This window comes from Corythoichthys intestinalis, chromosome 3, assembly GCF_030265065.1.
Source record: "Corythoichthys intestinalis isolate RoL2023-P3 chromosome 3, ASM3026506v1, whole genome shotgun sequence".
In the NCBI taxonomy this organism is placed as follows: Eukaryota; Metazoa; Chordata; class Actinopteri; order Syngnathiformes; family Syngnathidae; genus Corythoichthys; species Corythoichthys intestinalis.
Window position 1 is genome coordinate 52872088 of NC_080397.1, and position 15762 is coordinate 52887849.

At 36.9% G+C, this 15762-nt stretch overlaps 2 protein-coding genes across 5 annotated transcripts in view; both read right to left on the bottom strand.

The window, feature by feature from the left end:
- pip5k1bb (phosphatidylinositol-4-phosphate 5-kinase, type I, beta b) overlaps positions 1-8813 on the bottom strand; it is a 100791-nt gene extending 91978 nt beyond the window's left edge. The window contains exon 1 of the mRNA XM_057831721.1: positions 8575-8813. The gene's annotated coding sequence lies outside the window, so the exon portion shown is untranslated. The remainder of the gene's footprint in view (positions 1-8574) is intronic.
- Positions 8814-11350: 2537 nt separating this feature from the next.
- Positions 11351-15762, bottom strand: part of unc45b (unc-45 myosin chaperone B) — a 35016-nt gene continuing 30604 nt past the window's right edge. For 3 of the 4 annotated variants that reach the window (XM_057831740.1, XM_057831739.1, XM_057831741.1), the window contains one exon: positions 11352-14390. In XM_057831740.1, the coding sequence (XP_057687723.1) occupies positions 14118-14390 (273 nt within the window). In that variant the 3' untranslated portion in view covers positions 11352-14117. Of the gene's footprint in view, positions 14391-15762 lie in introns of all 4 variants that reach the window. The other variant, XM_057831742.1, reaches the window with a different exon arrangement.

The following is a 15762-nucleotide window of genomic DNA, read 5'->3' on the forward strand; positions in this document are numbered from 1 at the left end:
GCGAAAACAGATGTCTTGACAACTTCAGACTTCCTTGCTGAAAGGAGTACAAGATTAACCAGTTAGAGCGTAATCATTAGAGGTAAAGCCAGAGGGCCTGCTACTATCTTAAGAGCACTCTTATCACTTATTAACCCATCACAAACAGATGACAGCACCTTCACCTGCTGGCATTCAACTAATTCAGTCAAATACAGCCAAATTCTGTAGTTTGCAGTGCATTCCAGTTTGTCCTGATTCGTACGCCGATCATGATGCTACAGATATTCAACTTCCCATCACTAATTTTAAGATGGCCTACACCAAGCTAGAGGTTGAGACTAAACAACACTTCTGCCGGTTACAGCTAGACATGTGCCGATTACCAGTTTCAAGGTATACCATGGTATGAAAACGTCAAGGTTTCAAAAACGCTAAAATTTTCTGTCATACCGTCCCTTACGGTATTAGTATTTTTTTATGTCCCAAATATGCATGGAGAAATTCCTCGCTTGCAGCTGCAAGGCTCAACCCTCCGCCACAGGTTGTTGCTCAGTGTCAGTGAGTCAGCTGTGCTACACGATGGCCGGACGAGATGAAACTCCTGAACTTTTTCCCCAATCGAAGAAAACAAAATCGTTGGTATGGGATTACTTCGGTTACAAAAAAAGTTACAGACGGCCGTGGCTTACAGAAGGGACAACAGATAAATGAAAAAGGTTTCCGGAGGGTGGCTGCTGAACAGGCAATATCTCCAATATGATCTTGCATTTATACAAAATCAAATGTTAGTAAACACTGTCATGAACGTTTCTCAACAGCTACGAGAGTTAACTCCAGCGTCTTTAGTGTGTCTAGCAGTGCTAGAACGTGGTGTTTTTTTTTTATGTATAATGTAAACATGATATGAGTCATACACACGCGTTTTTTGGGGGGGGAAATATTTCACTTATTTTTGTTCTGATGGTAATAATGTTGAGCTGTGGCTGTGGGTTTACGTTCACCTAAAGGGCTGCATTTATTGTATTTAGAATATTTTGTTAATTTTAAATTTTATTTTCAGATTATACTTATGTTCCAATTTACTAATGTTTTGAAAAATAAAAATCTTGTTCAATAGGGAAAAAAAATGTTTTTTTTTGGTTTTTTAAACCCAGATATCCCAAAGTAACACATTTTAGAGCTGTAATGCAATATCGTGATACCATGAAACTGTGATATTTTGGATTAAGGTTATCATACCGTCAGAATCTCATACCAGCACATGCCTAGTTTTCAGCCAATAAAGTGCCTTGCTATTTGGTTCAACTGCTTTAGGACATGATTAATAAAATTATATTTCACACAATCAGATTTGTCCGATATTATAGGGTAGCTAATAATATCGGGGATAAACGCATTTTAAAATGATAATGGATAATATCAAAATCGATTTGCCATTATTGGTTTTGGGCTAATATGTATGTTGCTTTCAAAGAGAATGTAGAAGCCTTCTGCCTTTGTACAACGGCTGGTCACAGCTTAGCACACCTTCTTATTTTCAACAGAATGTTTATTTGGAAAACCTTGAATTTTCATTTATCATTATTCAAGCATCCAGTGGGGCCTCACAATGCAATTAGCCAGAATGTGTTAAAGCAACAATAGGTAACTTTTCAACCTTTACAAAATATTTTCATAACATTTGTGATGATACATTGACTGAAAACTAGTTTAATGACACGTCTATCATATCTTGAAGGGGGTCTGTATCACTTTCACCGGCTCTAATTAACTTTGAGGAGCGTGGCAGCAACCTTGCCACACGAAAAAACTACAAATGTGCTGACTGCTTTACTGCATACGTCACTTCCCCCTTTCCCCATCCATTATAAAATATAGAAGTCAATGCCAACTCTTTCACACCAACTCTGCAAAGATGGCAGAGCAACAAAAGAGACAAAAAGTTTTGTCCGAGGAGAAATAAAAGAGAGGCTACCAGGATAAAAGGATACTCAAGAATAAACATTGGCCCCGCTTTAACTCACTGGCATGACCTAACTGACGAGTTTGGGTGGGGTGTGGGGCTTAGCCACACTAAGCCACACGGTGGCTAACCGTCATATGCTATTGTTTAGCCACAACTGGATTCATTACTTTATTACTATTCATCCTCCAGACAGCCGCTGGAAACAGAAATGTCGTTCAATCTACCTAAGGGCGACCGGAAGATCATGATTTTACAACACTGTGCGGGTGCACGCTGGTCCTCATGCAGTCTTCCTTAAGGCAAAACAATACCGCTAAAATCGACCAAAACTGAAAAGTTACCACAACTGATATCTCGGTATCAGTATGATACTGGTATCGGATTTTTGGAGTAGAACAATATCGGACATCAGTTAAAAGTCATTATCGGACAACTCTAAATCTTACATTTACTTGCTCTGTATGAATGATAAAATCTATTTAGAGAGGAAAACCACCAGCACCTGCTGCTACATTCTTGCTCTTCTCCTTCATACACTCACTTGTTTCCAATTAACATTCCTATATGGGCAATGATCGCATTTTATCTGCTCTGAAGTATTCGTTGTCACAACAAAGAAACAAGAAACAAAGCGAGCTTGTATACTTACTGAAAGATAACCAGGACATTCCCTTTGTGCTACTAAAAATATAAATATATGAAAACGATGAACTGACATGACGAGTTGCCGGCACTTCATTATCACATTACCGTGAGACATTTTATCAGAGTGTAACAAAGCCAACCGAGGGGACACACCCTTTCACGGAGACACGAGGTGCCTCGGCCCCTAACACCATTATCAGGCATGAGAGCAATCGCTGGGAACTAGCTTATGCTTACGTAACTGTCTTAAATGATCCTCATATGCTTGTTATTACGCTGCAGTCACCACTGGATCCCAAGGAGCACTGTACACACAGAGCGCTCTTTGACCGACAATCACAAGACTGCACTCAAAGCCTTAGAGTTCCACATAGTTGAGTCGCCTCTTTTCAAGAAGCTCAGTTTGTGGACTAAACATGCTCCAATATATCCATAATGTAGAAAAAATTACAAACATAAGGGAGTCTAGCCAATAATACCTTGATACCGTGCCGCAACTCAATTACAATTAATAACCTCCATTGAAATGAATTGGAAGTTCATTAAAACATTCCAGCACCACCTGCCCAATTTTGGGGGGGTGTCTTAAAAGGGGTGTGGCCTCGTGATATATCGTTCAATAGATGCCTAAAAGCCCATTACTGTATTTTTTTCCTTATTTTTAATCTCACACTACGAAAGCCATACAGTGCCCTCCATAAATATTGGCACCCCTGAAAAAGATGTGTTTATTTGCTTCTAATAATTTTTTTTTTACTCAAATAATATGGGACCTTAATGGAAAAAAAAGAGAAAAATCCAACCTTCAATACAAGTGCATTCATTCAGTGGGGAAAAAATCCCACATAAAGAAATAATTATTTGACATCAAATAATGTGTGTCACAATTATTAGCACCCCTGGTGTTAATACTTTGTACGACCCCCTTTTGCCAACAAAACAAGATCTGGGGACCGAGATGGCCATGGGAGGAGCTTGATTTTGTGTCTGGTGAACCATTTCTGTGTAGATTTGGCCATATGTTTAGGGTCATTGTCTTGCTGAAAGACCCAGTGACGACCCATCTTCAGCTTTCGGGCAGAGGGCAACAGATTTTGATTTAAAATGTCCTGGTATTTCAAAGCATTCATGATGCCATGCACCCTAACAAGGTTCTCAGGGCCATTGGAAGCGAAACAGCCCCACAGCATCACTGAGCCACCCCCGTACTTCACAGTGGGTATGAGGTGCTTTTCAGCATGCGCATCTTTCGTGGCACGCCAGATCCACTTAGAGTGTTTGTTGCCAAAAAACTCAATCCTGGTCTCATCTGACCAAAGCACACGGGCCCAGTTGAAGCCTGGGACCATGTGTATTTTTGTGTGAGACCACACACTTGGAGTCAGCGGGGGTTTAGTCGTTGGAGTTGATTTAAACAAATTTTGTGCAGTTTGTCAGTTATTTGTTAGTTTTAGGGCTACAGAATGGCTAAGCTACAGCGAGTCAATGGTGGTCGACTAATTAAACCCCCGCTAACTCAAAGATTAAGCCTTATGTGGAAAAACTCCATTACACGCGATGACATTTTTCTGTTATTTTTATGTTGAGGCAGCAAAAGGAAAAAATAATGGTAAAAAATGACTGATAAGTTACTTTTAAAGTAACTTAATACTTTGATAATAAAGTAATCAGTAAAGTAACTAGATTACTTTTTTTAGGTGTAATCAGTAATCAGTAATTAAATTACTTTTTTAAGTAATCGGTGACAACACTGACCATGAGAGACAGAATGTGGAGAAAAAAAACAGAAAATGACATTGTTTGATTTTTAAAGAATTTATTTGCAAATCATGGTGGAAAGTAAGTATTTGGTCAATACCAAAAGTTCATCTCAATACTTTGTTCTGTACCCTTTGTTGGCAATAACAGAGGCCAAACGTTTTCTGTAACTCTTCACAAGCTTTTTACACACTGTTGCTGGTATTTTGGCCCATTACTCCATGCAGATCTCCTCTAGAGCAGTGATGTTTCGGGGCTGTCGTTGGGCAACACGGACTTTCAACTCCCTGCACAGATTTTCTATGGGGTTGAGATCTGGAGACTGGCTAGGCCACTCCAGGACCTTGAAATGCTTCTTACCACTCCTTTGTTGCCCTCGCTGTGTGTTTGGGGATCATTGTCATGCTGAAAGACCCAGCCACGTCTCATCGTCAATGCCCTTGCTGATGGAAGGAGATTTTCACTCAAAATCTCTCGATACATGGCCCCATTCATTCTTTCCTTTACACAGATCAGTCGTCCTGATCCCTTTGCAGAAAAACAGCCCCAAAGCATGATGTTTCCACCCCCATGCTTCACAGTGGGTATGGTGTTCTTCGGATGCAATTTAATATTCTTTCTCCTCCAAACACGAGAACCTGGGTTTCTTCTAAAAAGTTCTCTTTTGGTTTCATCTGACCATACCACATTCTCCCAGTCCTCTTCTGGATCATCGAAATGCTCTCTAGCGAACCGCAGACGGGCCTGAACGTGTACGGGCTTCAGCAGGGGGACACGTTTGGCAGTGCAGGATTTGAGTCCCTTGCGGCGCATTGTGTTACTGATAGTAGCCTTTGTTACTGTGGTCCCAGCTCTCTGTAGGTCTTTCACTAGGTCCCCCCGTGTGGTTCTGGGATTTTTGCTCCCCGTTCTTGTTATCATTTTGACGCCACGGGGTGAGATCTTGCATGGAGCCCCAGATCGAGAGAGATTATCAGTGGTCTTGTATGTCTTCCATTTTCTAATAATTGCTCCCACAGTTGATTTCTTTACACCAAGCGTTTTACCTATTGCAGATTCAGTCTTCCCAGCCTGGTGCAGGTCTACAATTTTGTCTCTGGTGTCCTTCGACAGCTCTTTGGTCTTGGCCATAGTGGAGTTTGGAGTGTGACTGACTGAAGTTGTGGACAGGTGTCTTTTATACTGATAATGAGTTAAAACAGGTAACGAGTGGAGCCTCGTTAGACCTCATTAGAAGAAGTTAGACCTCTTTCACAGCCAGAAGTCTTGCTTGTTTGTAGGTGACCAAATACTTATTTTCCACTCTAATTTGGAAATAAATTCTTTAAAAATCAAACAATGTGATTTTCTGTTTTTTTTTCCCCACTCTGTCTCTCATGGTTGAGGTTTACTCATGTTGACAATTACAGGCCTCTCTAATCTTTTCAAGTAGGAGAACTTGCACAATTGGTGGTTGACTGAATAATAATTTGCCCCACTGTATACTGAAAAAGTAGATAATTTTTAAGACCAATGCGAACAAATATTCAGACCTGTAATATGGTGGTATATCTTAACTCTTGTGAAGGATTATATAACACACAGATGCTGCTCACACGGACTACATTACACTTGAGTTTAAAGAGTAACAGAATTGGCACAGAAAGTCCGGTGTTACCCCTAAAGACACAGCACGGCATTTGCATGAGCAATTTCCATTTCAAATAGTTTCAGCCAGTGCGGAATAACCCTGCTGCCTTCCAGGCAAATTCAGGATGAACACAGGAACTTCCTAAAGAAAACCGCAAACCTGCAGTCAACCATAATTATCACTGCAAATAAAATCTAGAACAAAATGATGCTTCTTTGTTGTAACGATGCATCTTGCCCACAAATGTCAGACCCTTCATAGTCTGTTTAAATCCCCTTTCAAATGCCGACTTTGTAAATAACAGGCATTAGTTGGATGAGCAGCACAACTCAAAATCTATGACATCACTTAACATGCTTTCTGAGACTGATCCAAAAAAAATGTTACAGAGGGAAAAGAGTCTAAAAAACAACAATGTCCAAACATCTGTTTTCTATTTATTAGCTATTTAAAATAAGACTCAATTAAAAGGGTCTGCATTCTAAGCCATCACTGCACTATCATCAAAAGGAATAAAGCATTAAATGATTTTTTAAGCACGTTTGCAGTTTGTGGGGGATTTGGTTAAAGATCCACATACATGTTTAATGTTTAATTATAATCTCTAATTTTGTTTATGGCGGAAAACACAGACAAGACTGAAAAAGCCGTTTCTGCTCTTGCACTCCTCTTTAAAAGAAACTGTATTTTAAACCAAAACAACTGTTGTGTTTGATAGAACAACATGTCTCTATGCTGCCATAGCAGATTAAGCGCATTAAGCCCCCAAACTATTTTTAATTTGCCCGTTTTACCCTGGAAACCCCCGTTTGCAGACGTTGCGCATATTTTTGTTTCAACCCAGCCATGAAAACAAGGTAAGTAATTATATTTATTCTACAAAATGTCGGTCATTTTTAGCTCAGAATCATTAACTGATGTCTAATATTTTGTTTAAAAAGAAAAAAACGACTTTAAAAAATATTCACTTGCATATTTTAAACTTTTAAACAAATTACGTCACAATGAAAAAAATGGCGTCTGTAAACAAGTCACGGATCTACCTCATAACTATCGCTAAATTGTATTTTTTGTTACTGTCGCATTTTTCCTGATATGTTAGATAAATTATCGATCCAAACAAAGAAAAAAAAAAAAAAAAAGTTTAAAAGGGTAAATATACGATAAAGAAAATCTCGACCACTCCTTGATGTCTGCGATTTCTGCATCGCGACCTTTGTTATATTACCATGTTTCAGCCATAAAATCCCCCAAAATTGCAGCTGTGGGCCATTCAGTTGTGTCTTGACACTCAGTGATATATGCAACATGGAGTTTTTGGATCGAAACAAGGTAAGTACGTGATAATATCTCGTTAAAGTCATGGCGTCTGTAATTCTGCTCTCGCGTGCTCTCACCTCCAGATAAGGTTTTGCTATTTAAAAAACTTTTTTTTTTTTTTTTTTTTTTTTTTTTTTAAAATCACCTCCTGTCCAAAATTTTTCTTCCCCCAGAAAATTGAGATTTTAAGCTTTCCAATTATGTATCACACATGCATATTGGACAATTTTGAAATTTGGCCAAATTGGGGGTCTCAGAGTGTTTTCTGCCTTATATATATATGCCTGCTTGAAGGATAAAAATATCCTGGTTAAAGAACCAGGTCACAAAGTTTAAAATCACTTAGATTAAAAAAAAATCCTCTGTTTGAACAGGCAGATAGCACAATAATTTAACAAAATGCAATTAAATTAGCGTTAACCGTAGAAAATATGCAGGAAGACACCTCTCTAAGCAGCTTTCTACTTGAGTTTTACAGGTTAGCAAGTTCACGCAGTTTAATGTTATGCTAACTCTGATGCATGTTGAACTTTCAGTAGCGAAATTAGTGGCGTGTTCCCCACTTCCACAACATTGACGTCTTTTACATTACTTAAAGTGGCTGTTGCTGCTGGCCAAAAACACTTCTAATATCCTTCTTCTTCAAACAAAGGGGGCAAGGAGACGGCATGTTGATCGGTGATATGTATTTCTTTCGAGATTGTGTGAATGTGGGGGTTCTAGTCATCAGTCAATCAAACGTGCGTTTGAAGGGGAAAAAATGGACTCGCACATTCAGAAAATGAAAAGGGGTAAATGTAAGTCTGAACATAATGAAAGTAATTCACTTAATAATGTTAAGGTCAATTCTATCTTTACAACATATTGGAAGATAATGTAAATTACCTATATAACTGAAGTCATTATATAATGAAAATAAGGGTGCTTAAAAGTTGAGGACAATTTGAGCACCTGAAAAGTTGGTAGTGTTATGTTCCTACCGTCCCTATGCAAACCTACGCCCTTGATTAGTTATCATTGATAAATACAGGTTTAATTCAATATTGTGGTGAAAATGAGGTGGACTGGTTAGTTTCACATAATCAGAAAAATGTAAGTACGTTGGGTTGACGGCTGGACGCCATAAAAAGAGTAAATTCACCTGCTCGCTCAACTGTCACGATAGCCTGCTAAAACACGAACAATAACTGAGATGTGCTAATGTACATCACGACGTGAGTGTTATTTGTTGTAAAGATATTTGCTTGGTTTATTGGACAGAGGCTAATCTTACCTGCTAGCCAACCTCTTCAGTGAGCAGACGAATAGAAAAATAAATGTTTTCCTCTTCCTCCTCGGCGGGAGTGCGATGTAATGCTGCAGTCAAGTCCGCGAAAAATATGAATAAACTCAAGCGCGGCTTACGCCAAAGCTACCGCACTTTTACTCTAGCTGGGGACAAACTACTCTAGTGACAACAGCAGGCAGGATGACTACTGGGTGGGAGTGTGTATGCGCGCGTGTGACCTGGTGTCATTCAGTACAGCCTGAGTGCAGCACAACCGCACAACTTTGAAAACAGACTCACAAACGCCATCTGCTGGCCAGAAAAGAAACATCAGTAACGAAACCTTACTGGTTTGTGGTAAAGGTTGCATCCGTCCGTCTGTCCCTCCTAGTGTATGGAGGTAGATTTGTGTCTTTATTATTCAATCTGGAAAAAAAGTTGCTTCAAAAAAAAAAAAAAAAAAAGAGATTGTCGCAAAGTCGCTTGAATCAAAATATATATTTTATACTTATTTATATACAGTGGGGAGAACAAGTATTTGATACACTGCCAATGGGTTTTCCCATTGACTGTGTATCAAATACTTGTTCTCCCCACTGTATATTTGCAATCAAAAAATGTGTTTGAATGGAAAAATAAAAAAGAAACTCAAATAAATGCATTTTAAAACTATTTTTCTTTGAATTTTTTTGGGGGGGATTGAAGTTTTGTTTTTGTTTTTTAATTGAAACTTTTTTTATTAGGTAATTTTGTTTTGTGTTTGGGCCAGATTTTGGCTAGCACATTTGTGTCTTTATTATTCAATGAAAAAAAAAGTTGCTTCAAACAAAATAAATATTTTCAAAAGAAAAATGACTTCATTCAAAAAAAGACAAATTTCAATTATAGAAAAACAAGTTTTTCAATGCGAAAAAATAGTTGAGACTCAAAAATTTGCATTTGAACACTTATTTTTCCATTGAAAATGTTTTCTTTGATTGAAGCAGTCCTTTTTGTGTTTGGGCCATACTATGGGTAGGACATTTGTGTCTAAATCATTCAATCACCCAAAAAGTTGCTTCAATAAGAAAAGGAAAAAAAAGTCGCTTCAATCAAAAAAAAATAAAATAAATAAATAAAACTCGCTTCAATAAAAAAAAAAAATGTGTTTGAATGAAAATATTAATTTGAAGTTTTTTTGTTTTTTTTATTGAAACAACTTTTTGATTAAGTAATTTAGTTTTGCGTTTGTGCCACATTTTGGCTAGCACATTTGTGTCGTAGTCAATCAAAAAATAAGTTGCTTCAAACAAAAAAAAAAATATTTTCAAAGAAAAATCACTTAAACACAAAATAATTCAATCATAGAAAAAAAGATGTTTTGAATGCGAAAAAATATTTGAAACTCAAAAAAATGCTATTAAACTATATTTCTTTCATTTTTTTGGATTGAAGTCAAGTGTTTTTTTTTTTATTGAAACAACTTTTTTGATTGAAGTAATGTTGTTTTGCGTTTGGGCCACATTTTGGCTAGCACATTTGTGTCTTTATTATTCAATCAAAAATAAGTTGCTTCAAACACAAAAATATTTTCAAAATAAACATCACTTCAATTAAAAAAAACAAAAACAAAAATCAGAGAAAAAAGTTTTTGAATGCGAAAAAATAGTTGAGACTCAAAAATTTGCATTTGAACACTTAATTTACCATTGAAAATGTTTTCTTTGATTCAAGCAATCATTTTTGTGTTTGGGCCATTGTATGGGTAGGACATTTGTGTCTAGGTCATTCAATCCCCCCCAAAAGTTGCTTCAATTAAAAAAAAAATAGGACATTTGTGTCTAAGTCATTCAATCCCCCCCAAAAGTTGCTTCAATTGAAAAAAAAAAAAAACTCACTTCAATTAAAAAAATGTGTTTGAATGAAAAAATAAATTTGAAGTTTTTTTTTAATTGAAACAACTTTTTGATTAAGTAATTTAGTTTTGCGTTTGGGCCACATTTTGGCTAGCACATTTGTGTCTTATTTAATTTAAAAAAATAAGTTGCTTCAAACAAAAAAAAAATATTTTCAAAAGAAAAATCACTTACACAAAAAAAAATCAATCATGAAAAAAAATGTTTTTGAATGCGAAAAAATATTTGAAACTCAAACGTTTGCATTTGAACACTAAATTTTTCATTGAAAATGTTCTTTGAAGCAATCCTTGTGTTTGGGCCATTATATGGGTAGGACATTTATGTATAAATCATTCAATCCCCCAAACAAATTGCTTCAATCAAAAAAAAAAAAAAAAACAATTTTTCAACCAAAGAAAAAAATCATTTGAAAAATAAATTGCCCTTCCCTAATTTTTGATATATTTTTATTTAAAATTATTTTTTTATTGACGTGTCACTTTTTTTGAAGTGCAAGTTTTGAACTACCTTTTTTTGATTGAAGAAGAAAAAGTTTTGAACTACCTTTTTTTTTATTGAAGAGCAAAAAGTTTAATAATAAATACGAATAATAAAGACACAAATCTACCTCCATAATACCAGTGGCGCTGGAAGCTGAGCGTGCTGCAGCACCCCCTGGTGTTGGGGAAAAAATGTTTGGTAGATTTTTTTTGGGGGGGGGAGTTAAAAATAAAAGAATAAATAAAACATATTGAAACAATAGCATATTTAACCTCGGGGATTAAATATATATGTTGAAAAAGTTTTTGTTGTTGTTGTTGTTAATAACATGGTCACCAACCTTGCTTGCTACCATGTCATGTTGAATAAGGCGCGATTGGAACGGAAAAGTTAACTGTTGGTTGAGGAGGCGCAAAAACAAATTAGTGATTTTTTTCTTTACAAAAACAGCTAAATTTTCTAAAAGTCAATTCGAGGTCGAGAATTAAGATTATTATAATAGTTTATATAGTGCCCAGGGAGGAAAAGTTAGCTGCAGATTTAGCCAGTGGAGAACTTCATATAGCTTGCATTGTAGCCATATTATTGTTTGTTGTTGCTGTTGAGATACCATCGTGCAGCGCGCTGTTGGATATTCGTGTGCAGTTTTTTGAGTGTTGTGAAATGTGGGCGTTAAACCAAGGCTTATTGGACCTTTTAAGTTTTCAAATGTGTTTGTGCGTGATTGCGCCATTTCTTCTCAAGGAGCTAATTGATTTCATCAGTCCATATCATCAAAAGATTCGGAAAAACTCAAGAAATCTCTGCACGTAAGATTAAAGGCCAAAAAGCAACACGGAATGCCCATGACCTTAGATTGCTGCATGACATAAAAAAAAAAGGCATAACTAAAGGATATTGCCATGTAGTCTCAGGGAAAAACATTTGTCATTACATGCATGTTAAAACTTTACAAAGCAAAGCAAAAGCCATATAGTACACAAAGTATGAAGAAAAATCACCAAATTCACCATGATTTTTGTTTGTATTCGAGTGATGTACTGCATGGTGAATTGCATTTGCACGAGAAGGCAGAAAGTACAATTACAATTAACTTGCAAAAAATAACAATTGTTTAATTGAACCGGCCCAAATTTCACATGAATTTATATAGTTAATTATTTATGTATCGTGCAATGAGGTCACTCCTGTCAAAATTCTGTGACATTTTCGTTTAGTGTGCTTTGAGATTTTTTTTTAAGGTTTTTGGTCTTGATAAAGGTTGGAAAACAGTGCACTTACATTCCATTTCCTCTAGAAGCACAGTTGTGTCTCCAAACATTTGCATGTGACAGCCCAATACTGACATAATTGTGGTCGCAGAACAAGGGCAGAAACTGCAAAACTAATTGTAACCAGTTTGTACTGTTTTGCACTTTAGTCTTGTCATCATTGATTCCCCTAATTGTAGAATTATGGAAGCATATTCAAATGAGCTCCAATAAATAACACTGAAATGTTTTTTTTTTTCAAAAAACAAACAAAACTTTTGTTACACGCACACAATGTAAACACATTCAAACCTATACATGGGTTGGACAAAATAATGGAAACACCTGGAAAAAAATCAACAAAAACTACTTTATTATGGTGTAGGTCTGCCTTATACGGCATTTACGGCCTAAATTCTCAAAACTATTGATTCATACAACTTGTGGATAGTTTCCAAAGGAATTTTAAGCCATTCTCCAGTTAAAATACCCTCTAATTCTTTTAGAGTCGATGGCAGTGGAAATCGACGTCTTAATTGAATCCCTAATGCGCAATGATTTTGAGTTTTGGCGATTGTGCTGGCCATACGAGATGCTCAACTTCATTAGAATGTTCCTCGTGCCATTCTTTAGCAATTATGTTCAATGATTTTGATGTTAGGTGTTTCCATTATTTTGTCCAACCCCTCTTTATATCAATATCATGTCTTGATTCTTTCACAATAGAAATTATACATTCAAAAAGTAAAATTAATTTCAAATTCGATCTGGATCCTGTTTTTCGATTGAATCAGGTACCAGTATGATTTTGCAGGTGAGACATGTTCAAACATTGTCAGATGTCTATACCCGTGTAGGCATCTGCCGATAATCGGTTTCAAGGTATACCGTGGTATGAAAATGTCACGGTATCAAAACCGCAAAGAATTTCTGTCAAACCGTCCCTAGGTATTAGCTATTTTTATTTACCTAAAATGCAGGGAAAAATCCCTCGCTTGCAGCTGCAAGGCTCAACCCTCCCCCACTGATTGTTGCTCAGTGTCAGTGAGTCAGCTGTGTTACACGATGGCTGGAGGAGGTGAAACTCCTGAACTTGTTCCCCCACATCGAAGAAAACGAAATCGCTGGTATGGGAATACTTTTGGCTACATAAAAGTTACAGAAGGCCGCTGCTTAGAGGAGGAGGGCCAACTGACATGTAAAACATGTTTGCTGAGGGTAGCTGCAGAGGAGGCAATACATCCAGTATGTTCTCGCATTTATACAAAATAAAAGGTTAGTAAACACGATCATGAACGTTCTCACCAGCTACAAGAGTTAACTCCAGCATGTTTAGTGTGTCTAGCGATGGTAAAACGTGTTTTTTATCGCCCTGGCAACTGTCTGTGTTGAGAAAGAGTGTATCATGTAAACATGATACGAGTCATACACATGTGCTTTTCATGGAAAATAATTCAATTATTTTTGTTCTGATGATAATAATGTTAAGCTGTGGCTGTGGGTTTACGCTCACCTAAAGGTTTAAATTTCATATAGAATTGTTTTTGTTTTTTTTTATTATTTGAACTTATCATTATACTTATGTTCCATTTTGCTAATGTTTTGAAAAATAAAAATCCTGTGCATTGGAAAAAAAGTTTTTTGCTTTTTTTAACCCAGATATCTCAAGGTAACACATTTTAGAGCTGTAATTCAATACCGTGATACTGTAAAATTTTTGCTTAAACTTATCATACCGTCAGAATCTCATACCGGCACATGCCTAATCCTGTGCATCCTTGTTAATAATATATGTACACATTATTTTAGTAAGTTATATCATCCAGTGACTTCTTTAATGTGGAAAAATCTGATGAAAACAAACAACAGAGAAAGGAAGAAGAAGAATGTCTCCTTGTGTTGTGGTGTCTATGGCCTGTGTTTAAGAAGGGGTCGAGAAAGGTTTGATCAGACCCATGTCCATAGCTTTGACCAGACATGACCGTGCCGCATCGATGACATCCTGTCTCTTGGGATTGTCTGCTGCCTTGCCAATGACTGACATGATTTCTAGCAACTCACTCTCAATAAGTTTCTTGGCCAGCTCACTATCGTCCGAGTTGAGCATATTGTACACCGTCACCAGGCCGCGGTGCTGGATCATTGGGTTACTGTGTAGACATAACCGCTGTAGGATCTCAAGCCACTGGGCAGTCTGTTGAAGGATGACAAACATTTAGTATCACAGCAGCAAAAGCGTGGTTATGTAAAACTAGTGCTAGCGAGTCAGAGCTCGCAAGACCTTTTTACATTTTTGTTTCGTGTTTATGGTCTCTAATGATATATAATAATCATCATAATAATAATGCATCATAATTTGGGGCTGTTTTGCTTCCTCAGGGCCTGGACAACTTTCAATCATTAATGGAAGAATGAATTCAAAAGTTGATCGGGATGTTTTGCAGGAAAACCTGAGCCCGTCTGTCAGATAGTTGAAGCTAAAAAGAGGATGGATGCTGCAACAAGACCATGATCCAAAACACAGAAGTAAATCAACTTCAGAATGGTTTCAGAAGAACAAAATACACGTTCTGGATTGGCCAAGTCAAAATCCTGACTTGAATCCCATTGAGATGCTGTAGCATGACCTAAAGACAGTGATTCATGCCAGACATCTCAGGAAGGATTAGTCCTGATCGATGTGGCAGACTGATCTGCAGCTACAGGAAGTGTCTGGTTGAAGTTATTGCTGCCAGGGGGGGGGGGGGGGGGGGGCACAAAATGTTAAATTCGATGGTTCATTTACTTATTTTTCTCCCTTCTGTCATTGTTTGCAAAGTATCCTCACTAAAATATGAAAACCTATACATGTTTGGGTAGTTTTAGTTAAAGCTGATAGTTTTTTCATCTGTGTGATTTTGACAAAGATCAGATCACATTTGATGGTGATTTTATGCAGAAATGTGAGAAATTCCAAAAGCTTCACATACTCTTTCAAACCACTGTCGAATACTTGGAGCGAGTTTATGTGATTGTTTTTGATGATGTGTGGACGCTAACTGATACATGCTAATCGTTTGTTATTGCTGTATCAGCAGCAAATTTGAATTGTTCATATGGAAGATAAGACTGATTTGATTTTATTTTATGTTAGGGCTGTCAAAATAATTGCGTTAATGGGCGGTAAATAATTTTTAAAAATTAGTTACAATATTTATATATAAGTTATATATAAGTTAAAATATTTGACGCATTTAAGGCACATGCCCCGCTCAAACAGATTAAAATGGCAGCACAGTGTCATGTCCATTTGTTACTTGTGTTTTTTGTTGTTGTTTTGTCGCCCTGTGCTGGCGCCTGGGTGCGACTGATTTTATTTTACGGCAGGGAGCCCATGTGACGTCTCGCTCGGCGACGTCAACAATGGCGAGTTTCTAGTTTATTTTTTGTTTGAAAATTTTAAACATTTTATTAAAACAAAAACATTACGAGGGGTTTTGATATACAATTTCTATAACTTGTACTAACATTTATCTTTTAAGAACTACAAGTCTTTCTATCCATGGATCGCTTTAACAGAATGTTAA